Below are 26,587 nucleotides of genomic sequence, written 5' to 3'. Positions count from 1 at the left end.
CGAATTTCTCCTGCATGATCCGCTCGAAATTCCTACACAAAGCATCATTAGTAGAACCAAAAATAATATCATCAACGTATACCTGTACCAGAAGCAGATCTCCATCTTGTTCTTTGATGAAAAGAGTGCAGTCGATAAGACCTCTACGAAAACCATTCTCCAGCAGATAGTGAGATAAGGTTGCGTACCAAGCTCGCGGTGCCTGATGAAGACCATAAAGAGCTTTGTTGAGCAACCAAACCCGATCGGGATGGATAGGATCTTCAAAACCTGGAGGCTGTTCGACGTACACCTCTTCTTCAACCACACCATGCAAGAATGCACTTTTCACGTCCATCTGATAGACCTTGAATCCTTTGAAGGATGCATAGGCTAGAAAGATTCGAATTGCTTCGAGACGTGCAACAGGTGCATAGACTTCGTTGTAGTCGATCCCTTCAATCTGACGAAAACCTTGAACGACTAAACGAGCTTTGTTTCGGATAACAACTCCACGGTCATCCTTTTTGCATTTGAAGACCCAACGGGTACCAATCTTCTTATATCCAGCAGGTTTCTCGACTAGCTTCCAGACACCCAGCTTCTGGAATTGTTGCAGCTCTTCCTGCATTGCTTCAACCCAAGCATTATCCTTCAAGGCATCTTTCCACGTTCTTGGTTCTTCCTGTGAGACGTAACACGCGAAAGACCAATCGTTTTGTTGCCCGGATTCTCTAATAGCTGCATACAAGCCTGCATTGTTGTTGTTCCGCAACATGTTCCTTGTTTGAACGCCACTTTGCACATTTCCAAGGATGTTTTGTTGAGGATGGGTATTATGAATCCTTGTTTCTGGATTTTCTGGAACTGGAACATTTATACCCAGATTGTTGAGATTAAGATCAACAACCAATTCAAGACCAGGAATTGACGAAGAGGATGATGCAGTAGCCTCAGCTGTTCTATGGGCATCTACTGGAGGAGTACCCTCTGAAGTACCATGAACTGCTGTTGTTGGAACTTCTTGATCTGCATCCACAAATTCATCATCCTCTGAAGATTCGTTCAATTCGTTTGCATCATGAAAATCCTCATTGTTGAGAGTATTATTGTTCACCGAAGAAGATGGTTCTTGATTAACCAGAATTGGACGAACCACCGGTGAAACTGTTGCATTGTCACTCTCGAAAAACATCCTAGCCGCAGCATTATCTTCAACGGCTTCAACATTGATCGAATTAAAGAAGTCATCATACTCAAACATCCAAGGTTGACCCGGATTTTTGACTGGCAAGGTGTGCCGTTGTACTCTGACCTCAGACCATTCCTCGACCCTTTTTGTCTCTAGATTCCAGACTCGTAAGTTAGGGGTGGCATACCCAAGAAAGTATCCATCAATTGCTTTTGCCCCAAACTTTCCATTAGGATCGATGATTGTGCAAGGAGCTCCAAACGGTTCTAGATAAGACAAATCTGGTTTCCGTTTTTGAAGAAGCTCAAAGCAGGTCTTGTTGTGTCTTTTGACTGTAAGGACTCGGTTCAAGGTATAACATGCAGAGGCCACAGCTTCAGTCCAGAATGGAATTGGCAACTGTGACTCTACCAACATAGTCCTAGCAGTCTCGATCAATGTGCGGTTCTTACGTTCAGCGACACCATTCTGTTGAGGAGTATAAGCAGCACTAAACTCATGAAGAATACCTTTTTCAGTGCAAAACTCCGTCATGGAATGATTCTTGAATTCAGTACCATTGTCGCTACGTATCCGCCTGACCTTTAACTTATACAAATTCTCAATCTGAATGATCAAGTTTTTGATGATGCCAAAGGTTTCACTCTTGTGTGCCATGAATGCAACCCACGAAAATCTTGAATAGTCATCAGTTATCACGAGACAGTATTGATCACCCCGAATACTCTTGTTCTTGACAGGACCGAATAAATCCATGTGCAAACGTTCAAGAGGAACTGCCACCGTGTTGATTTTCTTTGTAGGATGCTTCTTCTTCGTTTGCTTTCCTTTCTGGCACGAAACACAGACGTCTTGAAGATAGAAATTTTTGAGAGGAACGCCATTCACCAATTCATTTGCAACCAAATGATTCATTTTGCGTAGGTGAATGTGTCCCATACGTCTATGCCAAGAGATAGTGTCTTTTTCTGTGGCTTTGGAAACGAAACAAGTTGCTTGTGCAGACGTTGTAATTGCTTGGCTCATGTCAAGGACGTACAAGTCATTTATCCTTGGAGCCGACAAGAGAATCCATTCTTTCGGGATTTTGAAGCCGGGTTTCAGCACATAACATCCATTAGCATCGAAGTGCACTGAGAATTTCTTGTCACAAATTTGAGAAACGCTAAGAAGATTGTGATCAAGTTGTTGCACAAAGTTGATCTTGTCAAAGCTGACAATCCCGTTGGATATCATTCCTTCACCCGTAATGTACCCACCTTTATCTCCAGCAAAAGCAACATAACCTCCCCTAATAGATTTAACGTCGTAGAGAAGCTTCTTGTCGCCCGTCATGTGCCTTGATGCCCCACTATCAACAATCCAATGACTATTGATAGTTCCTCCTGAAGCACCCTGCACATGAACTCAAAAGAGTTAGTTGGAGATGGGGACCCAAGCCATTGTGGTCTTGGGTCTTCCATTTTCATCAATGACAATAACCTCTTGTCTTTGATGGTTGGTGAGTTGTGATGTTCCCCCTGATTTAGTAACCGATTTTGGTCTCCAAGTCTGTTTTGTTTTACCAGTGTCTTTCTTTAAATTTTTAACTTCTTTGTTGTTTGAAGTTTTTAACTTTTCTGGTTTCACTGAAACAGATTGTTTTTGAGTGACATCGGTTTTAATTGTTTTTTCAACCTTTTTGACCTGATGGCGTTTCTGTTTCTTTTCCCTTTCTTTTACAAGTCTGGGATCTTGTTTTGTGGAAACAGATGGCTTACGGTCAGTTTTGTCATGGGGAACATCAACCTTTTCTTTCAATTTATGAAGATATGGACAATTACGAATAATATGTCCAATGGTTCCACACTCAAAACATGTTCTTCGTTCTACAAACCCCGAAGAATCATGTGTTCGTTTAGCCGACGATGTTGAACTTTGTGAACCCGAGGTACTAGGCTTTGAACTACTTTGTTCATTTCTTTTCAAAATTGTAACCTTTTTGACAAAATCTAAGTTAGATTGATTCTCAAACTTTTCCATTCTGTCGGTTCCCGTCGACTTCACAAAGTTAACATTTTTCTTGTTTTTCTTCTGATTCGGCTTCTTTGGAGTTTGAGCCGTTGATTTTCCTTTGGTCTTGGTGAGATTTTGCTGTTTTGGCACTGTTGGTAATTTCTTGTTGCCAAATTGTTTTCGAACTTCAGCTTTTGGAACAGGAGGACACTGTGTAACTGTAACATTTGGTCCTAACTTTCCCAAAAACTTACTTGTCGAATTTTCAAAGACTTTGCAGATTAAGGACTGTTTAACATTCTTAATGGGAAAATCTTTGTCTGAGTAAATTTTATCATCACCAACTAGAGTGTACAGCAAATTCACACTCTCCGGCTCTTCTGCAGATGTGGACTCAGTTGCAACAGTCTTAGCGGGTTGTACAGGGGGATCACATAGAATGTGATTCTCAAGAGGTATGTCCTCATTTTTGACTACCGCATCAGACTTTGCTGGGGTAGTATCATCAGATTCATCATCAGAAGAATCAACATCCTCAATCACAACTGGAGGATCTTGATTCTGTTCAGCACTTACAAATGTATTTGCTGACACATCTGAATCTGAGGATACTTCCTTTTGGTATCCGAGTCCTTCAGCAAACTCTTTCACATCTAGAGGTACAGATGGCTCAAAATGAGTTCTGTACTCTTCATCTGGCATGGCATCATAATTATGTCTCACTGGTGGTGGACACTTCTGATAGCCTATGCACGTGACATCCCTTTTTGCTTTCTGAACTTCAATGATGTGATCCAGCACATAACTAGAGCTCAAATAGCTGTCTAGCTTAAGTTGGATCGCATCACTTTCGGTTTTGACACAGGCCATCTCTTTTTGCATATCCTCAAGACGAGATATATACAAATTTATATCAGTTTGTTTTCTTGAAACCATTTTAGTCAATTCAGATTTATCTTTCTTTAAAGTTTCAATCGTTGACTTAAAATCCTTTTCATGGTTTCCATAAAACATGTTGGCTTCTGTGCATTTTGCAAGATCCACAGTCAACTTCTGATTGTGGAGGAATGTCACATCATATTTCTCTTGCAAAGCTTCATGCTCGCTTTGCAAGTCACACCATTCAGCATTTAAGGAACTATGCTTGTCTTGCAAGTCAAACAAACTAGCTTGTAAAGCATCATGTTTGGCTTGCAACTCAGACATGTTTCCTTCAAGATCTGCACACCTAGCAAGCAATCTATCACATTCATCACAGTTAATAGTAGTGGGTTCATCGACGCATACCTGACTTGATGAACTGTCGACATTAGCCATAAAGGCTGAATGGAGAGAAGACGAAGTATAAGCAGCTTGATCCACCAGAATAGATCTTCTTTGAGTTTCTGCTGCAGCTTCCTCCAAAAGTTCATCAATATCTGCATTGATTGCTGCATTTGATGTCTCGCCCACATGATCATCACTAGAACTGGATGATTCTTCATCAGTGCTCCTGCTATACCCCGAGGAGTCTTCATCTTCAGATGATTCACCACCACTGGCAGAAGATTCTCTACCACTGGTGTGAACTAGCTCCTCCACAACCCGAGCAAAGCATGCTGTTCTATCGGGAGCATCACCACCCAACTGGATTGACCAGTCACAACCTTCATCCACTTGAACTGCAAGTGCTCTGTTGGTTTGGTTATTTGCAGGCACCAATGAACGCTCAGTGTTTCTGTTCTGATTCTGCTGGTTGCCTTGGTTTCTGAAGGGATTTTGATTTCCATGCTGAGCTGGCTTTGTACATTCCCTTTTAAAGTGGCCCCGTTCACCACAGTTGAAGCATCTAACAGCCTGCTTATCGAACCCATACTTGGTGTCTCGCTTACTTTCCAAGCTGGTTCTGCCTGTACTTTCCATCCAATCCTTTGCTCTTCTCACAGCACTCGCAAAGGCCCACTTGATATCCATCAAGTCCATCTCTTCCTTATCAATCTGCCTGTAATCTTCTTGTGTCAGATTAATGTTTCCAATCTGACCTTCTATCAATCCACAGTACGCGCTTACTACAGTGTTAAGTAGCTCCATGTGCTCCTTAGCTACTTCTACACTGACTTTAGAGAAGCTTGAAGTGTCAAGCTGTACTGTATTTGGCTTTGATTGTTGACCTGCAGCAGATGATGTTCCTCCATAACATGCATATTGAGGTTGTTGAGCAGGAGGAGGAGGAGGTGGTTGTATTGGATTTCCATACAGATCTGTGGTTGGAGGCGGCTTTACAGGAACTTGCACTGGATTCCCATACACATCCGTGCTTGTGACAAATGCCGTTTGATGTGGAGCATGTGAGCCGGATTTTGCAGATGAAGAATTGGAGGTGCCATAATACATCTCTGGATTTTGTGGCACTGCAACTCTCTTTGCCTTTAACGTTTCTTCCTGATCCTTGTTTTCAAGAAGCTGCACGAAATCGTTGATATTTGTAGTTTTCAACGTTCCGTTGTACTTCAAGATTTCCAGGAAGTTATTCCATTGAGGAGGCAATGCATCAGCAAACTTCTGTACCACCTCTGTTGGAGTCGTTGTGACTTCAAAGTTTGTCAATTCAGTAAGGAGGTGATAAAAACGGCTTGTCATATCTCCCAAGGACTCCTTATCCATACATGCGAAGCCATCGAATTCTTTCTTCAGTAAATCCCGTCGTAGTTGACGTGTGGCTTCATTACCTACTCCTCTTGTCTTCAAAGCATCCCACAGCTTCTTCGTAGTCTTGAAACTGACGAACTGATGATAAATATCCTTGCTCAGTGCTTGAGTAAGAATAGCGTATGCTTTCTTTTCTAAGTCATACGTCTTCTTTTGATCATCAGGAAGATCGGCAAATGTAGCTGTCGAAGAAGCAGCAACCTCTATAGTTTGATCGAATTCCGTAGTGAACCGCAACCATAACTCTGTATTTTGACCAAGAATGTATGTATGGAAACGGTCAACCCATCCCGGATATTCATTAAGATGCATCAACTTTGGAGGTCTGTTCAAACTTCCAGTTTCACTTTCGCTTAGAAGAAGACTTTGTATACTCGGAGTTTGATTTGAAACAAACGCCCATTGACCAGCTGGAGTGGCATTTGTTTGTGAGGATGTAGATACCGGAGATTCGGCCCATGATGGAGATTGACTGGTGTTCATATACTTTCCACTGTCTGGAGCCGGATTTCCCCACCAACTCGGATTCATCTTTGATAAGAAAAATAAATTCTATGTCCAAGTCACGAAGGATAATGATCACCCGAAAGATCACACAGTTGAAGGATCTGGTCGAAAGATCTGAAATCACAAAAGCTTGTTAACAATTAACTGTTCACACTTCGAAAGATCAAATCTTGTTCGAAGGATCAACAGTGCTCGAAAGATCACTGTTGTATCTCGAACAATGATTTCGAAAGATTCAAGAGCTCGAAGGATTCCCTTTTCGAAAGATCCTTATCTTTCGAGCTTAATCCTTATCTTTCGAACTACAGTTCTCGAAAGATTCACCAATACGAAGGATCCTGATCTTTCGGACACTGATCTTTCGGACAGATTCCTTTCTCGAAGGATATGAACCAGACTTCGAAGGATGGGTCGAAGGATACAATCTTTCGAGCCTTCCTTGATCGATAGATGTCGAAGGATAGTCTTTCGAAGTCGAAAGATATCTTTCGACAGGTTCTGACACGCTCTGACTGATGTGATAGGTTGGTGAAAAGGTGACAGGTTGGTGTACCAACTTTCGGCAGAAAGGTATGTTCTGCACACGGATTTCACCAACTTTTTGACTTTCGAAAATAGTGACCAAAAATGGCAAACCTTATCCACAAGTCAGGTCACCGGAAACACACCGGAAGTTGGCCGGAAAATACAAAGTTTCTTAAAAACAATTTTTCAAGTTACCCAACCCAACTTTAAACACTCCCGGTTAGTTTAGACACGTTTTTACACAAAGAAGATGCAAGAAACCCGGTAAAAACAGGTGCAAAACCAAGTGTTTCAACACACCAAAACTTGTAAAAACCCGGTTTTAAACAAGGTAAAGAGCCAAGCTCTGATACCACTTGTAGGTCCCTGTCCAGTGGATGACGAACCTCAAACCTTGTTATACAAACCTACTAGCGAGTGCGGAATCCAAGCTAGCAAGCAAACCGAGTTAGTAGCAAGTATAGACACAAACACACAAGTTCACCGATTAACACAAGTTGTATTAATGCAATGAGGGTTCGGTTACAAGCTCAATGTTTACAGAAATGCTCTATAAACTCTCTATGTGTGTATGTATGAGTTCTGGACAGAATGCTCTCAAAGGCTCTCTATCTCTCGGGTGTGTGAAATGCAAAACTCTCACACTCACATACACTGCATGGGTATATATATACCCAGCAGATGATGCCAGATCGAAGGATTCGACAGATGGTCCGAAGGATCATCTGTCGACTACAACCAACTCGAATGATCAGCATCGACCTCGAAGGATCACCCTTCGAGGTCTAATGGTCGAACCATGGTCGAACCATGTCTTTCGAGAACCTCGAAGGATCCAGTATCCTTCGAGTCTATCCTTCGACCAGAACATCTTTCACTATTTTATGACTGTTGACTAAGTCAAACCAGGAGGACGGTTGACTTGGTCAACTTACAGGACTGATAAGGACATCGTTTATATACAGACCGAATACAGACAAAGTACAGACACAAGTGCACCAACAGCCTAAAAGCTTCCTAAAGCTCAAAAAATTGAGGCATTTTGACATCAGGGATACTCCGCATTTGAAGAAGCTGCCCTTGGGAATTGGTGAGTTAAAAAACCTACAAACTCTCCCCAAGGTCATCGTTGGAGGAGACGGTGACTTTGCAATAACCAAGCTTAAGGGATTAGAGAATTTACGTGGGGAACTTTCCATTGAAGGATTGCAGAAAGTGCAAATCCCAATGCATGCAAGGGAGGCAAACGTATCTCAAAAAAGGCTTACTAAGTTAAAGATGAAATGGGGTAATGATTCACAGAGAGGATCACTTGAGAAGGAGGTTCTTGCTGAGCTCAAGCCACACACTGATACGTTGAAACATTTTGAAGTTGAGTATTACGGGGGAGTAGAGTTTCCATGTTGGGTCGGGGATCCCACTTTTCATCAATTGGTTCATGTGTCCCTACGGGGTTGTAGAAAATGTACATCTCTACCGCTGCTTGGGCGGTTACCTTCACTTAAGGAGTTGTTGATTCAAGGAATGGATGATGTTAAAGTCATCAGTTTGGAGTTAAGTAGGAGTACTGATGTAACCTTCCCTTCACTTGAAATTCTAAGGTTTGAAGATATGTCTAGTTGGAAGGCATGGTCAACCAATAGCGAGGTAATGTTTCCACGCCTTCGAGAGCTTCAAATAATCAAATGTCCCGATTTGATTGATGTCTCACTTGAAGCATTACCTTCACTAAGAGTTTTGAGGATAGAGGGATGTAGTGAAAGTGTGCTGAGAAGTCTGGTTCAAGCAGCTTCATCAACCACTAAATTGGAAATAGAATCAATTTTAGGGCTTACGGATGAGGTGTGGAGAGGTGTCATAGTGAATTTCTGGGCGGTTGAAGAGCTATGCATACGAAAATGTGATGAGATAAGATACCTATGGGAATCAGATGCAGAGGCAAGTAAAGTTCTTGTAAATTTAAAGGAATTGAAGGTATGGAGATGTAAAAATTTGGTGAGTTTAGGAGAGAAAGAGGAGGATGAGGATAACATTGGTAGCAACCTCCTATCATCTCTTAGGATGTTGGTTATAGATTCATGTGAAAGTATGGAGCGTTTGTGTTGTCCAAATAGCATTGAGAGTTTGGTGATCAAGTGGTGTAGTTCAGTTAGAGATGTCTCCTTCCCAAGAGCAACAACAACAACAGGTGGAGGAGGGCAGAATCTCAAGTCACTTACTATAGATATATGGGGTTGTGGAAATCTAAAATCAATAAATCAATTGAGTAACTCCACTCACCTCACCTCTTTGTCAATAAGTTATTGTGAAAACATGGAGTTATTTTCTGATCTTCATCAGCTATCAAATCTCACCTCGTTGTATATACAAGGCTGTAAAAGCATAGGGTCATTTTCTGACCTTGAGCTATCAAATCTCACCTCTTTGAAAATATTTGGTTGTGAAAGCATAGAGTCATTTCCTAACCTCCATCTGCCAAATCTCACAGATCTGGGGATAGAAGGTTGTAAAAACATGAAGGCATTTGGTGACCTGCAGCTACCAAATCTAATCAGTTGGAGGATAGAAAGTTGTGAAAATCTGGAGTCATTTCCTGACCTTCAGCTATCCAATCTCACCATGTTAAAACATATGACTATCAGATATTGTCCAATGATTGATGCTTCCTTTCCTCGTGGGCTTTGGCCTCCCAATTTGTGTTATCTTGATATAGGGGGGTCGAAAAAGCCCATCTCAGAATGGGGCTATCAGAATTTTCCAGCTTCCCTTGTTCACCTAAGATTATTTAATGAACCTGATGTGAGGAATTTCAGTCAATTGTCCCACCTTTTCCCTTCTTCTCTTACTAATCTTAGCATATGGAGTTTTGATAATCTGGAATCACTTTCAACTGGACTCCAACACCTCACATCCCTTCAACATCTCATTATTTGGTTTTGCCCAAAGGTGAACGATCTACCAGAGACGCTGTTACCTTCACTTTTGAGTTTGATAATTGACGAATGCCCAAAATTGAAAGAAAGGTGTGAAGGAAGAGGCTCCCACTACTGGCCACTCATCTCTCATATCCCCTGCATCTACATGGACCGCAGGTACTTGTTTATTAAATACCCTCTGATTTCCATATGATAAACTGGTATTCTCAGACATCATGTGCGTGTTTTTATTTTTGTTGGAATAGGATTTGTTGCTCAAAACCTAAAATTGAATTTTAACGATGACATTAATTTATATGTTGAAATCAGTTATCACTTTTCATGAGTTAAACTTGCCAATGAATTATTATTATTATTATTATTGTTATTGTTTTGTTTGTGATTTTTGTTGATCTGGCTTTTGTAGATTGATAGGGTGGGATTTTAAGTTATTAATCAGTTGATTTATGTGATTGTACGGTTAATTTTGTTTTTTGGTTGCTAGTTTATCCAATGGATGTGAGTTGACTTTAGTTATGGTTTTGGTGTGGTTTGTGGAATTATTGAAATTTGACTGAAGTTACTTCGAGTCTCGATTACAAAGTTGAATCTGATTCACAAGTTGAAGATACAAATCAGAGTTTAGATCTGCATTTTGTTTACTGCGGAGTTATGATAAAGAAAAACATAGCTAATTTGATTAGTTGTATTAATACTTGATATGAAGTCTGTGAATAACTTATATATTACAACTAAACTTTTGCAGTCACATATCCTAAAGGATCTTCTGGGTGATGTAACATTCACAGTTGACCAGGTCAAATTCAAGAACAGAGAAAATTCTCAAGGTGTGAATTTTCAGGGAAAGTAACTTATGTTCTTACGTCACTGTTTAGTTTCTTGTTCTTTAATAGTTCTTTTATCATTTTTAGGTGAAACTGAACGACGTTGGGGATGGGTTGTTTCAGGTGGAGCTTTTTCAACCAATTTCTTCTTTGGAGCATTTGGGCAGTTTCTGATAATGTGCCCAATTTCTCCACATTTGAAGCAAGTTCTTCTTTCAACAGATTTAGGAGAACTTGATCGACTACCAGATATTGAACCTGTAGAACCTGAGGTACTTGCTTTCTCATCACACCCGTTTGAGTGTTGAGTGTAATTGTTATCACTGTTACGTTTCAAAATCTTGACATGTTGTACAAAATCAGTGTTTGATTTGTTTTCAAAAGTCTCAATTTTATCTGTACCTTTTGATTCTACAAATTTAACATCTTTTCCTTTCTTCATGTAACGAGCTCTTTTTGATTCAACTTTAGCCTTTGGCTTTGAAGCTCGTTGTTGTTGTTTACCCTTAGAAGCAGTTGGTTGTTGAGTGGTTGGAGATTTTTGATTACCAAATTGTTTCCTAATCTTATCCTTAGGAATTGGATCACATTGTGTTACCACAATTCCCGGAAGTGTTTTTCCTAAAAATTTGTTTGTGTTGTCTTCAAAGACTTTATCGATCAAAGATTGATTAACATTTTTAATTGGAAAAACGTGATCTGAGTAGATTTTATTATCTCCAATCAATGTGTACAACACATTACTGCTTTTAACGGTAGACACAGGTTTCTCTTCAACCTTGACAGGATCTATCACTTGTTTCTCGCCTGATGAAACAGCAGGAGTGTCAGGATCACACAGGATGTGATTCTCAATGGGAATGACTACTCCTTTCATCTCGTTAAGTGATTTATCCTGTTTACTTACATCCACTTCTGGTTCATCATCCGATGACTCATAGTCCTCGATAACTGGAGGACTTTGCTTCATGGATGGTGAAGCATCTGGCTTCGGTGTGGATGTACTTGAAGTGTTGTCCGGTTTGAACCCTAGGCCAGTAGAAAATTCCTCATAATCAAGAGGCACACTGGGTTCATACTGTGGCATATCTTCTTCATCAGGTGGTGGGGTAAAGTTTTGTCTCAAAGGGGGTGGGCATTTTTTATATCCAATGCCCTTTTGATCTCCCTTCAGTTGTTGAACATCAATGATGTGATCAAGCACAAATCGGGAGTTTGAATAACTATCCAATTTCTGTTTGATCGCATCATGCTCACATTTGGCAATGGCTAATTGTTTCTTGGTTTCCTCAACAAGATTTATATATTCATTTATGCTAACTTGTTTATGGTAAACCACTTTGTTAACTTCTGAAACACTTTTCTGTAAGTCTTCAAGTTTAGTTTTAAACTCTTTTTCGTTTCTTGTTAACGCCATATTTGCCTCTTTGCATTTAGCCATTTCAACAACTAAATTTTGATTGTGACTATGAATTGTGTCACATTCAAGCTTCACCCTCTCGCATTCACTCCTCATATACTCACATGATTTACAATCAACAACAGTAGGAGTTTCAGCATTTACCTGACTTGAAGAGACTGAGACATTTGCCATAAAGGCTGTCTGAAAAGAAAAAGCTCCATCTTCAGAAAAGAACTTCTCCATTTCCTTTGATGCAGTAGCAGCCTTTCTAATCAGAATTGATTTCTGACATTTCAGCTCATCAGCTTCATTCAATAACTCCTGAATATCAGAACTTGATTCCTCCTTCACCTCAACCTCAGACTCAGATTGATTATCTCCAGAAACAGAGCCTTCTTCATCCGAACTCCCAGAATAACTAGAACTATCATCACTTTCGGATGACTTTTGATTGATGATTTTAGCCATAAGCGCTGTTCCACTTCTTTGATCACCGTCACCAAACTGCACAGACCAGTCACATCCTTCATCACCTTGAACTGTCAAAGCCCGATTGGTATTTGACGGTCCAGACTGGTTTTGGTTGTTGTTGACGGCCACAATTCTTCTATCCTGGTTTCTGAATGGGTTGTGATTGCCTTGTTTTGTTGGCCGAGTGCACTCACGTTTGAAGTGCCCTTTCTCGCCACAATTAAAGCATGTAACGGCATTAATATCAAACCCATACTTTGTATCTTTCTTCCCTTCCAACGAAGTTCTACCAGTACGTGCCATAAAGTCTTTGGCCCTTCTCACCGCACTAGCAAACGCCCACTTAATATCCATCAACTCCATTTCATCTTTGTCAATCTGTTGATAATCTTCATGTGTCATGTTGATGTTTCCAATCTGTCCCGCGACTAAACCGCAGTATGCACTGACCATAGTATTGATCAGCTCCACATGCTCCTTAGCAACTTCAATACTGACTTGGGAAAGATTTGAAGTGTCAACACGAACAGTGTTAGGATTATGAGGTTGAGAATTGCTTGTAAAATGAGCTTGCTGTTGTTGTGGTTGAACTGGTGGCTGTGATGGAACTGGAATGTAAGATCTTGGATCAAAACCCGGAGCAGGATTTGATTGAGGAAACGGGATAGAACTTGTGTTGGACACGAAAGCAGTTTGTAGCTTCGGTTGCTGAGCAGCAGCAGATTTCGCTAAGACGTCGAAGCCTGGAAGATACATTTCTGTGTTTTGAGGAACTGGAGCTCGCCTTGCTTTCCTGATTTCTTCCTCATTCTTATGTTCCAGTTTCTGAATGAACTCATAGATATTAACTGTATCTAGAGTTCCTGTGTGCTTCAACAACTCAATGAAAGAACTCCACTTTGGAGGTAACGCGTCAGCAAACTTGTTCACCATGTCTTGTTGAGTAGCAATAACCCCATAAGCACACATTTCACTGATCAGATGATAGAAACGTGTTGTCATATCATTTAGAGTCTCGTTTTCCAAAAACTGAAACGAGTCAAACTCTTTCTTCAACAAGTCATGACGAGACTTTCTCGTAGCTGCATTGCCTTCTCCTCGAGCAACCAAGGCATCCCACAATGTCTTCGTGTTCTTGCAGTAAGAGAACTGATGATAAATATCTTTATTGAGCGCTTGTGTAAGTGTTGCAAAAGCCTTCTTCTCCAATTCATAAGACTTCTTGTCAGGCTCAAGCATGTTTGCATAACCTTCTGAAGTCGACGCAGCAACCTCAAGAGCTGTATTAAAAGGATTGATAAAACACGTCCAAAGATCGGTGCTTTGCCCTTGAACATACGTGTGAAATCGGTTTTTCCATGATAGAAAATCGTTCATATGGTTTAGCTTTGGAGGACGATTGTTGCTGCCCGTTTCACTTTCACTAATAAGAAGATTTTGAAGGCTTTGACTTTGATTGGAAACCAAGGCCCATTGACTTGGACTGATAGATGGCGAAGGAAACATGCTCTTAGCCCAAGCATCAGCAGTCGTTAATTCTTGACTAGATTGTGAGTTCAAGCTCCAATCCCAAGGACTTGTGCAACTCATCTTGATCAAAAGTTAACAAATACCCTACACACCACAAACTGTTAACAATAAACAGATAACAATTGAAAGATACAATCTGATCGAAAGATCAAGACTTGTTCGAAGGATCAACAGTGATCGAAAGATTACTGTTGAGTTTCGAGCAAGGTCTTCGAAAGATTCACCACGAAGGATCCTTATCTTTCGACTAATTCTTACGAAAGATTCACAGTTCGAAAGATCTTTATCTTTCGAATTCTGATCTCGAAAGATTCACAATGAAAGATCCTTATCTTTCGAGATGGATCCTTATCTTTCGGACAACCAACTTTCGAAAAGATTCTCTGGTTCGAAGGATAGATCTTTGACTTCGAAGGATGGGTCGAAAGATGATTATCTTTCGAGCCTTCTTGATCGAAAGATGATCTTTCGATGTCGAAGGATATCCTTCGAATCCTTCTGACACAACTGAAAAAGGTGACGGGTTGGTGAAAAAGGTGACAGTTTGGTGTACCAACTTTCGGCAAAAAGGATGGCAGGCTGACAACTTTTCTACCAACTATTTGACTTTCAAAAAGTTTACCAAAAATGGCAACACCTTATCCAGAACCTGTCACCGGAGATATGATCGGAAAATGGCCGGAAAAATCAAAGTTTCACAAAAACAAATTTTATGTTACCCAAACCGACCCTGAACACTCCCGAGAGGTTTAGAACGCGTTTTTCTGCAGAAAACTACCAAAAACGGGTGCTAAACCAAGTGTTCAAACACACCAAAGATCTTGAATAACCCGGTTTTAAACAAGGTAAAGAGCGAGGCTCTGATACCACTTGTAGGTCCCTCTCGGAGGATCGAGAACAAACCTAAACCTTGTTATACAAACCCACTAGCGAGTGCGGAATCCAAGCTAGCAAGCAAACCGGGAAGATGCAAGACAAACACAACAACACAAGATTCACCGATTAACACCACTGTATTAATACGTATGAAGGATTCGGTTACAAGCACAATGTTTACAATCAGTTTGCAAACTCTCTAAGTGTGTGTGTTTTTCTGCAGAGTTTCTCTAACTCTCTATGTGTGCACCTCTAACACTAACACACTGCATGGATATATATACCCATACACAGCTGGTCTGCTCGAAGGATATGATAGATGGTCCGAAGGATCATCTGTCGATCACAAGGAGCTCGAATGATTAGCATAGACATCGAAGGATCATCCTTCGATGTCTAATGCTCGAACCATATCTTTCGAGCACCTCGAAGGATCAATGGTATCCTTCGAGGCTATCCTTCGAGACAGACTATCATCTTTCAAACTGTTTGACCAAGTCAATCAGGAGGATGGTTGACTTAGTCAACGGACAGACTTAGGACATCGTTTAAATACAGACCGAATACAGACAAAGTACAGACACAAGTGCACCAACAGTAATAATTATTAAAACAAGTGTAAACATGTTCGGCTCGTAATTCCAATTTTAGGATCGGTTTGCAACCGAAAGTTGCGAAGTTTGACTTCTGCTTTAACTTTCGATTCTGACCAAATTAGATTAGTTTGCTACTGATTTAGGGTTCCGTTATGACTGCAAACGCCTCGGATCGACATCGACCTCCCACTTTTCAAAACCAGACTCTTTGACCTTCCTAGAGGATGACAAGAAAAATACAAAGACTCGAAAGAACTGCAAGGATGCAACCCGAAAGAACACAAACAAAAGAATCAGAAGAAGCGCAGGCCATACGTATGAGAAATGAATGAACACAAACAAAAAGAACACCTGATTCTTTCAGAAGAACGAAGGTAGATATACACATCCAAGTCCTTTACAATTAAACCTTCCTCCTACGAAAGTAACGAAACCAACACAAGATACATCCAAACTATTATCTTCGACACCTATTCCAAGCAAGTTGCATACACAAATACACGGGAACTATAACACCAATATGAGCTATAACAAAGAATAGAATGGAATGACTTTTTGATAATAAAAATCTTCTCATTAGCCTAGTTTGCAACCCCGAACATACGGGTGGTCAAACTTTATGTATTTGACCCAATATGAACGGTACTTTGTCATTGCCAACTCTAGCCACGGTTTCATGTTTCCGTTATAGTGAATCACAGCTGCTTTCTCAATATCCCTTTTATCAATGCTCGGGTTGTACCCGAGACCGAGTACATGCCATGACTTGTCGAGTGGATGTGTTAGCCCGTAAAATGTCATTAGTCCAGGTGGCAACGTCCCGAGCTTCCATAAAACCCAATCTTCATTCTGATAACAACACAATCAGTAAATTATCTAACAGTTAATGAAATATATTGAGCCCAGATTGTATTGATGACAAGCATGTGGGAATGTAAATGAACCTAACGGACACAAAGAAAAGCGTATTCATGTTCGTTCACTTAACTTTAACCGAACATGAACACGAGCATTTAATCCAACACATTTAACCGAACATGAACATGAACATTTAATCTAACACATTTTTTGTTCATGTTCATTTATCAAGAAAATGGGCATGTTCGTGTTTGTTTATGTTCGTTCATTTAAAACATAAACAAACAGTTCAAGAACGTAAACGAACATAAACAAACATAATTTAACAAACAATAGACAACACAAATGAACAAACATAAATGAAAAAAATAAACATAATTGACTAAACATAAACGAACATAAAGTATGTTTTTATATGAATTAGTGATAAATTAAGATAACTTCCATTGCAAACCCATTTTTATTACTAGAAAACCCAATTACTAATTAATTATACTTATATAAGTAGTTAGAAAGTTCCTTTTGTGTTTAATATTCATATAAATATAACTACTTATGTATTTAAACTGAAACGAACATAAACGGACGTTCTTGAACATAAATGAACGAACAAAACGTGTGTTCATGTTCATTCCTTAAAGAGTAAAGTACATGATGGTCCCTGTGGTTATCCAAAATTTTGGATTTAGTCCAGAGTTTTTTACAGTACGTTTGTGGTTTGCAATTTGCAACATATTGGGACCATCTGTGTACTTTTGGCAAAAGTTGGGGACTAAATGTGTTACAAAGTGCAAACCACAGGGACCATCCGTGTACTTTAAAAAAGCTAAGGACTAAATCCAAAATTTTGGTTAACCACAGGGACCATCCGTGTACTTTACTCTTCCTTAAATTAAATCAACACAAAATTGTGTTCATGTTCGTTCGTTTATTATATAAACAAACAAACATAAACAAACTTCCCGTCGAACAAGTTCACGAACAGTTCATAAAAGTTCGGTTCATTTACAGGCCTACATGTAATAAGAATCTAGAGATTAAAAAAAAAAAAAATTACTACTGTAAAAATCTTACCATATTTTGCCATTTGTGGTAAATACCAGTTATATCTTTCTTCTTCCACACATCAAGATCAAACATATTCATCCCGTAAGCCCATCCACACGCATTCGGGTCAAAATTTCTCGCAATATGAGGATTCGAGAAATTCAAATACTTATCAAAACGATGAAAGCTTTCTCCACACGTTTCAACCGCACCGTTCACTTTCCCATTCAGATCGACCTTCCATAACCCCGTTAAGTCTTTTTGAACCACAATATCATCATCCAGAAAAAGAATTTTGTTCAATTTGGGATAAACTTGAGGGAGATAAAACCGAAGGTGATTCAACATTGAAAGATACTTCGGGTTTCGGTATTTTAAATTTGATGAACCGGTTGTTTGATGATCTGATTTGAAATAGTATTCTTTCATTGCGGCGGATTCGAGTTGTCGAAGAACCGGACAGTAGGATGAGTTTAGCCATTTGAATTCGTCGACATTTTCCACATGGATTGTAGCCTTGCCAGGTGGATTAAGTAAAAACCACATGTTCATTGCTCCGAAATTTAATTTATCGGAGACCAGATGAAAAACATGTTTCTCTGGTTCCTGTATTAGATATAAATAAGATCATTAGAACCATTAAAAATCTTACAGCCTCCAAATTAAATTTAAAAAAATTATACTTAACGTAGTTTTTGCAAATGAACAAACTCGTTATGACAACCGAAAGAGAAAACCAAAAAAATAAAATTGCTATAAGCCCAAAATGATTTCGACACGTATTTTACATTGATCAAAAACCATAAAAATGAACATCGGCACAGGTTCCGTAAGTAAATATCGGTACCGATACTGTTCGGTTGAAATCAGTTTGGTTTGTCGCGTTATCAGCACTCATATAGTATAGCCTGTGCTACGGAAAAAAAAAACTATATTTCGAATACAACTGTGTTTTCGATAAAACTTATATAGCAATGTCGAGAATAAAAAGATGAACACAATTGTATTCAGTTTTTTTTAATTAACGAACGCGAGTAATTGAAGAAAATCATAATAAATACAAATTAAATGGGTTAAAAGCGTATATTATTAATAGTATAAGGGGAAAACTCAAAATAAAGCCAAGTGACCAATCAAAGTGAACTCTATTCACAAAACTTGCAAGTCAATGCAACCTGGCCCAGACAAAAGGCATGTTTTGACATATGCTTGATGCTTACTTGGACTGTAGGCAATCAAAATATTATCGTTCACAATCTGCGAAGTATTTATGTTTGACAGGACGTTCAAGAATCAAGATTAATTGTAAAAACAAGTAACTGATATTGCAAATCTTTGTACTGGTTTATAGATGACAACCCATTGTTAGGTTGAAACAGTTTATTGCTATGCGTAGACACAACGTATGCCATGATATATGATGCTTATAAATTTAAAAAAAAAAGAGTAAAATGCCATTTTTGTCCCTGAGGTTTGGCCAGTTTAGCGACTTTCGTCCAAAGGTTTGTTTTTCCAAATCTGGATTCAAAAGGTTTGAAATCTTGTCATTTTCATCCGGCTCGTTAACTCTATCCATTTTTCTCCGTTAAGTCAAGGGTATTTCCATCTTTTTTCTTAACTTAAAGAGCAATTCAGTCTTTTTCACTTTATGTACAAGCATTTTGCATAATGTACAAGTATTCAAAATACCCTTAACGGAGAAAAAAAGATAAAGATACCTCTGACTTAACGAAGAAAAATGAGTGGAGTTAACAAGCCGGATGAGAATGGCAAGATTTCAACCCTTTTAGATCCAGATGCGAAAAAACAAACCTTTGGACGAAAGTCACAAAAATGGCCAAACCTCAGGGACGAAATGGCATTTTACTCGAAAGAAAAAAAGATACATAAATATATAAATACCTTAGCATTCTTGATAGTCGAATTCACAACCACCGATGCAGCCAAGACATTATCAGAGAACAGAGCATAATGATAGAGATCTGGATTCTCAAGATTCTCCCTCCTTGGGAATACGCGTTTCTCCAACGGAAGAAGATAATAATCGATTGTTAGCCGCAAGGATAAGCAATGAATACCGTTTGGGATTGTTTTGGCAGCGATTTGACTCAAAAACATGCTCTGTTTCTTCAAGCTACGAACTTGTTCATCTGCTGACTGTAGCATAGCTCTCAGCTTCCCCGTGACTAACTTACAATCATATAGCTGTTCTTTAGCTTTAGACAGTAGTTGACCCATAGCTTTGATTTTCTCCGCAACACTAAGAATATTTTCATCAACAAAACACACTTGAAATTGTGCTATAGATGGCAAAATAGGGGGTCAGATGGGTTGCTATGCAGTTAATATTGGTGATATATCACCGATATATCGGTCAAAATATCGGCACTGGTATTATCGGTGATATTGACCGATACATCACCGATTTTCCCCATATCAGTACCTTTCTTCTTATTGCTGCTATTAGTGTTTTAAGTCTTAATGAGTTCCTACTTGCTAAAATTGTTAGTGTTTTGCAAGTTGTAAATATATATATAAATTCTGCATGATATTAAAATTACCGATATCCCACCGCAATAACCTATATCTCAAATATCGGTCTTTGACCGATATCCTTTTAACCGCATTAACTGCATAGGTAAATGGTCAAAATGGATAAAGTAGGACCAACATGCCAACACTTTTCTTTTTGTCAATTTCTATTGTAGTATGATAAATACTTAATATAATGTGTAAAGTACACGAAGGTCCCTGTGGTTTACCAAAATTTTGGATTTGGTCTCTAGCTTTCCAAAAGTACACGGATGGTCCCTGTGGTTGGCATTTTGTAACGCATTTAGCCCCCAACCAACAAATCTAAAGGTTTTAGCATGTCCAAGTTAGGGACTAAATGTGTTACAAAGTGCAAACCACAAGAACCATCCATGTACTTTTGGAAAAAATATGGGGACTAAATGTGTTACAAGTGCAAACCACAGGGACCATCTATGTATTTTAAATTTTCGTAAACCACATGGACCATCCGTGTACATTACTAAAACTTATTAAAAATAAGAAAGAGCCAAATTTGTTGATCCAAACATTAAAAACTAACAATTGTGTGAGCTAATAAGTTTAAAAAACAAATCCAAACAACATCGAATAAAAATACTGAATCAAATCTGTAAAGAGTATGTATTGATTAATTTTTGTGTGAGCTAAAAAACTTTATTTTATTAGTTTGACCAATTATTAATAACATATAACTAAAGTTCATCCTTGCAATAATAGGCACCTGTGATTAAGATCAGCATCAGCAGTAGCATCTCCTAAAGCACGTTGACTTTCTTTAAGTTGACTTTGCAGTTCATGTGCTAATTGTGTCTTGTTTTTCATTGTTGCAATGCTCATATAAACCCTAGCCATAATCATTTGATCCCGGACCAATCGTATAGTTGTGTCAATGTTCTCGTTATCGTTCTCTTTTCTCCAAATACTGTACTTCCCAAGAACAGCAGAGTCAACCGACTTTGACCGCTCGATGGCCGCGTTTTCAAGCTTTATGATGACATTGTTGTCGTTTTTCACTAAATCAGCCGCTCGATTTTCGCGTCTTTTATCTCTCAGTTTCTACAATGGTAAAAAAGAGTAAATTTAATCATCTCATAAAGGGTATACCGTATATGTTACTATGGGGCTGCAAACAAACCAAATGTTCAGCGAACAGCTCGTGAACCATTCGGTGGGAAGTTCGTTTGTGTCTGTTCCTTTATTGGACAAACGAACACGAACAAGAAATTTTGTTCGTTTAGTTAAATGAACGGACATGAACAGAGGCCGCGTTAGTTCATTTATGTTCGATTGTGTTCGATAGTTAATTAGTGTTTTTAGTTTTTATATTTGTTGGTGCACTTGTGTCTGTACTTTGTCTGTATTCGGTCTGTATGTAAACGATGTCCAGAGTTAGTCTGTAAGTTGACCAAGTCAACTATCCTCCTAGTTTGACTTGGCCAATCTGTTTGTAATGTACTGGTCTGTATCGAAGGATAGCCTCGAAGGATACTGATGATCATTCGAGGTGCTCGAGGTAATCGAAAGATATGGTTCGACTGTTAGACCTCGAAGGATGATCCTTCGAGGTCCATGCTGATCATTCGAACACATTGTCATCGATAGATGATCCTTCGGACCATCTATCGGATCCTTCGATGAGGCCTGCTGTGTATGGGTATATATATACCCATGCAGTGTAGTGTGAAAGATAGATGTACACATAGAGAGTTAGACAGAACTCTACTGAAAACACACACACACACACTTAGAGAGTTTGCAAACTGATTGTAAACATTGTGCATGTAACCGGAAACCTTCATACGTATTAATACAGTGGTGTTAATCGGTGAACCTTTGTGTGTTTGTGTTTGTTCTTGCATCATCCCGGTTTGCTTGCTAGCTTGGATTCCGCACTCGCTAGTGGGTTAGTATAACAAGGTTTAGGTTTGTTCTCGATCCTCCAAGAGGGACCTACAAGTGGTATCAGAGCCTCGCTCTTTACCTTGTTTAAAACCGGGTTGTTCGAGTTCTTTGGTGTGGTTGGACACTTGGTTTAGCACCCGTTTTTGGAGTTTTTCTTGCATCTTTGAACTGAAAACGTGTACTAAACCTATCGGGAGTGTTCAAGTTTGGGTTGGGTAACTTGAAAATTTGTTTTTAAGTGACTTTGATTTTTCCGGCCATATTTCCGGTGCGTTCCGGTCACCGGTCTTTCTGGATAAGGTTGCTTATTTTGGTAAACTTTTTGAAAGTCAAAATTTTTGGTGAAAAGTTGTTGGCAGACCATATCCTTTCTGCCAAAAGTACTTCACCAACCTATCACCTTTTTCACCAACCTGTCACGTCAGTGTCAGTGTGTCAGTTTGCAAACTCTGCTGAAAACACACACACACACTTAGAGAGTTTGCAAACTGATTGTAAACATTGTGCTTGTAACCGGAAACCTTCATACGTATTAATACAGTGGTGTTAATCGGTGAACCTTTGTGTGTTTGTGTTTGTTCTTGCATCATCCCGGTTTGCTTGTTAGCTTGGATTCCGCACTCGCTAGTGGGTTAGTATAACAAGGTTTAGGTTTGTTCTCGATCCTCCAAGAGGGACCTACAATATTTTATTTGAATACTTCAAAATTCCGACCAATAAAATATATAATAAGTGTCGGTGTATCATATATTTTGTTCACGAACGCTTGTTTGTGTTCGTTTGTTTCCATTTGTGTTCATGAACGTCCATTTTCGTCCGTTGCCTAAAATTAACAAACGAACACGAACAAGTTCATTTCCTTAACAAACGAACACGAACATAAAATCTCGCTTGGTAAGTGGTCATGAACGAACAATTCATGAACACATATATTTCTTAACAAACGAACATGAACAAGATCTTCTTCATGTTCGTTCGGTTCGTTTGCAGCCCTAATCCTTTAAGGACTTCAGATTGAAATATTACCCTCCTCGCTAGCTTTTCAAGCGTATCAACGGATTGAGAATGACCATCTAGAATTTTCTCCAGTTTACCTGTTGGGGTCCATTTTCTAGTACCTTCCGTTATCTAGTAGAAAAAACAGGATCAATTTTTTTTTGCACAGCCAAAAAATCATAAGCATTCAAAGCCTATTGTTATAACTTTATAGTTTATACTAACCTCAGCGGGACTGGAAGTACTATTGATCACATGGTCTTGCTCGGTGAATTTCCAAGAAGCTGATAGGTTGTTTTTTCGAAATGAATCAAGACTCAAAGGTCCTAAATCATCTGTGCTTGCCTTGATGACATCAATAACCTAAATTATATATAGTAACAAAAGAAAATATGAGATTACATTGAATGATTGAATAACAATTGATGGATGAACATTATTACACTTTAGAAGCATACCCTTTTCGAAAAAGGAGACCGAATGTGTTGAAAAGCCAGCTTTGCTCTCCAATCTACGTCCTGCACTCTTGCTCAAAGTAAGTATCAAATTATTATCAAGAGTAAAATGTCATTTTCATCCCTGGGGTTTGGCCAGTTTTGCAACTTTCGTCTAAAGGTTTGTTTTTCAGCATCTAGATCCAAAAGGTTTAAAATCTTGCTATTTTCATCCGGCTCGTTAACTACATCCATTTTTCTCCGTTTAGTCAAAGGTATTTCCGTCCTTTTGGTTAACTTAAAGGGCAATTCGGTCTTTTTCAGAGGTATTCGGTCTTTTTACATAAAGGGAAAAGACCGAATTGCCCTTTAAGTTAACAATAAAAGATGGAAATACCTTTGACTTAACGGAGAAAAAATGGATGGAGTTAACGAGCCTGATGAAAATGGCAAGATTTCAAACCTTTTGGATCCAGATGCTGAAAATCAAACCTTTGGACGAAAGTCGCAAAACTGGCCAAACCTCAAGGATGAAAATGGCATTTTACTCTTATTATCAAATATAAATAATATAATTGAGAAAGAATAGTACTTGCTTGCTGATGCTAGTTGATAAATCATTTACATCTCAATACGCATAAAGCTAGTGGGTGTTCGGGATTACTTATCCAACCAGTTATCTTACTAATTGCATCTTACTAATTGCATATTCTAAAAGCTAACAAGCACTTTTGAGTGTCTGAATAAGTGGATGAATAGAAGTGCTTATGCTTATCGGCTTACTTTATGGTGAAATTAGTCGTTTTCAATAAACAGGTTGAGATTGCTTACGTCAAACCAATCATTCTTCATGGATTCAAAACTACAGCGTTACCCTTAAAAGCGAAATAAGTTGTTTTCAATGAAAAATTTATAACCACATCCAAACACCCCCCAAAACCAACTCATCCAACACAAATATAAACCAAACAAGGCTTCATTTACTAAAACCCTAACCATAGGTCCTAACAAGCACATTTCAACAAAATCACATCAAATCACTAACCAATTGAAGTATACATCCCACTCCCAAAGAAGTAACCAACGGGAGCAAGAACTAAAAGCAACATAATAACCACAATTGACATCCACGATCCACTTCCACCGCTGTTCCTCCGGCCACCTGTCATTGAATTCCCCCTCTTAAACGCCGTTGTCGCCATATCCCCTGCAAAATAATGCAAATCATCAAAAATTGTTCTTAAATCAATGCATACATTCAAAACACAACACAACACATCATCATCATTATACTCAGTAAATCCCACCAATAGCAAAGCTAAGGTAGGGTCTGAGGAGGGTAAGATGTGACAACCTTGCCTCTACCCTGTAGGAATAGAGAGGCTGCTTCCAGTGAGACCCCCGGCTCGATAGTAGTTTTGCATCAAGCCTTGGACACGAGGCACATAACACTCAGCAACTAAGACAAAGACCGATTAGTGCATGTATTCCCTTGTATTTCGGCTATCAACGCCACCACATGATGCATGATTAACCATCCCCCTCTTTTAACGTTATTCAAAACACAACACAATTGAATCAAATTTGATCAAATTGAACCAAATTACCCAACAGATAGAGAGATCAAGTAAACCAATATCACTACTCGAACTAAAACCCTAGTATTACCAAATTACATTTGCGAATTGAACACATAAAGTGGAAAAACACTAAAAACATAACAGAAATTAATCAAATTGAATACATCTACCAGGATGAGAGGAAGATCAAGTGAAAGAGTTGATTTTATCAAATTACAATGGTGAATTAAACCTACAAAGTTGAAAAACACTCAAAACACAAAACAATTGAATCAAAGTACCAAACAAAAAGTAAGATCAAGCAAACGAGTACCACCTCTCGAACTAAAACCCTAATTTTATCACATTACATAGGCGAACTAAACACAAGATGTTTCAAGTATCGAAACGACGTCGTTTTACTGGAAACTGTGAATTGCGAGTGAAAATAGAGATGTAGAAACTGAGATCGGCAACAATGAACATAATTTTGTTCTTAAAATCAATACATACATTCAAAACACAACACTATTGAGCCAAATTGAATCAAATTGAACTGAATTACAATCGGTTCTCGAACTTAAAAACTAATTTTATCACATTGCATTGACGAATTAAAGTTAAAGAAACACAAGATGTTTCAAGTATCAAAACGATGTCGTTTTATTAGACACCGTCAATTGCGAGTGAAATTGAGATGTAGAAACTAAGATCTGCAACAGTGAATATAATTTTGTTCTTAAAATCGATGCATGCATTCAAAACACAACAAAATTGAATCAAATTGAACAAAACTGAATCAAATTATCAGAAAGAGTAGCATTTCTGGAACTAAAACCCTAATTTTATCACATTACATTGACAAATTGAACACATTAAGTTGAAAAACACTCAAAACACGACACAATTGAATCAAAATGAACTGAATTACAATCAGTTCTCGACCTAAAACAACTTATTCCATTACATTGCATTGACGAATTGAAGTTAAAGAAACACAAGATGTTTCAAGTATCAAAACGATGTCGTTTTACTAGAAACTATCAATTGCGAGTGAAATTGAGATGTAGAAACTGAGATCTGCAACAATGAATACAATTTTGTTCTTAAAATCAATGCATGCATTCAAAACACAACAAAATTGAATCAAATTGAACAAAACCGAATCAAATTAAAGAGTAGCATTTCTGGAACTAAAACCCTAATTTTATCACATTACACTGACAAATTGAACACATCAAGTTGAAAAACACTCAAAACACGACACAATTGAATCAAATTGAATCAAATTGAATCAAATTGAACCAAATTGAAGCAAATTGAATCGAATTACCTGATAGAGTATCAGTTCTCGAACTAAAACCCTAACAATATCACATTACAATGGAGAATTGAAGTTAAAGAAACACAAGATGTTTCAAGTACCAAAACGATGTCGTTTTACTAGAAACTATCAATTGCGAGTGAAATTGAGATGCAGAAACTGAGATCTGCAACAGTGAATACAATTTTGTTCTTAAAATCAATGCATGCATTCAAAACACAACAAAATTGAACCAAACTGAACAAAACTGAATCAAATTACCAGAAAGAGTAGCATTTCCGTAACTAAAACCCTAATTTTATCACATTACATTGACAATTTGAACACATTAATTTGAAAAACACTCAAAACACGACACAATTGAATCAAATTGAACTAAATTACAATCAGTTC

The 26,587-nt window shown here is 38.6% G+C and overlaps 2 protein-coding genes across 3 annotated transcripts; one reads left to right on the top strand and one right to left on the bottom strand.

Moving 5' to 3' along the window:
* The first annotated feature begins 8,113 nt into the window (after positions 1-8,113).
* Positions 8,114-10,147, top strand: LOC110902302 (putative disease resistance protein RGA4). The gene is made up of 3 exons (XM_035982458.1): positions 8,114-9,273; positions 9,334-9,978; positions 10,132-10,147. The coding sequence occupies exons 1-3, from the start codon at positions 8,114-8,116 to the stop codon at positions 10,145-10,147; spliced, it is 1,821 nt and encodes a 606-aa protein (XP_035838351.1).
* Positions 10,148-15,876: 5,729 nt separating this feature from the next.
* LOC110900246 (polygalacturonate 4-alpha-galacturonosyltransferase) lies at positions 15,877-26,267 on the bottom strand. Of its 2 annotated transcripts, XM_022147154.1 has the most exons (10): positions 26,204-26,267; positions 24,357-24,518; positions 23,904-23,938; positions 23,336-23,395; positions 23,103-23,240; positions 22,908-23,009; positions 20,701-21,035; positions 19,329-19,686; positions 17,454-18,032; positions 15,877-16,370 (listed from the first exon to the last, which is right to left on the bottom strand). In XM_022147154.1, exons 2-10 carry the CDS (start codon positions 24,511-24,513, stop codon positions 16,098-16,100), a joined length of 2,037 nt encoding a protein of 678 aa, XP_022002846.1. In that variant the 5' UTR covers positions 24,514-24,518; positions 26,204-26,267; the 3' UTR covers positions 15,877-16,097. The 2 variants fall into 2 exon arrangements, with proteins under 2 accessions (XP_022002846.1, XP_035837633.1); XM_035981740.1 differs by lacking the exon at positions 26,204-26,267 and having other exon boundaries at positions 23,336-23,402; positions 24,357-24,493.
* Between the last annotated feature and the right edge of the window lie 320 nt (positions 26,268-26,587).

This window comes from Helianthus annuus, chromosome 13, assembly GCF_002127325.2.
Source record: "Helianthus annuus cultivar XRQ/B chromosome 13, HanXRQr2.0-SUNRISE, whole genome shotgun sequence".
Taxonomy (NCBI): domain Eukaryota; kingdom Viridiplantae; phylum Streptophyta; class Magnoliopsida; order Asterales; family Asteraceae; genus Helianthus; species Helianthus annuus.
Note: the sequence above shows the minus strand (reverse complement) of the source record. Positions and strands in the feature narration are given on the sequence as shown.

What these genes read in the sequence shown, in the direction of transcription:
- LOC110902302 (XM_035982458.1), top strand. Translation starts at nt 8,114, where the DNA reads ATGCATGCAAGGGAGGCAAACGTATCTCAAAAAAGGCTTACTAAGTTA. An exon ending in CAAGGCTGTAAAAGCATAGG is followed by an intron (nt 9,274 to 9,333) that starts GTCATTTTCTGA and finishes TGGTTGTGAAAG; the next exon opens with CATAGAGTCATTTCCTAACC.
- LOC110900246 (XM_022147154.1), bottom strand. Translation starts at nt 24,513, where the DNA reads ATGGCGACAACGGCGTTTAAGAGGGGGAATTCAATGACAGGTGGCCGG. An exon ending in TTGAAAAGCTAGCGAGGAGG is followed by an intron (nt 21,036 to 22,907) that starts GTAATATTTCAA and finishes TTACCATTGTAG; the next exon opens with AAACTGAGAGATAAAAGACG. An exon ending in CGACTATCAAGAATGCTAAG is followed by an intron (nt 18,033 to 19,328) that starts GTATTTATATAT and finishes TATCTAATACAG; the next exon opens with GAACCAGAGAAACATGTTTT.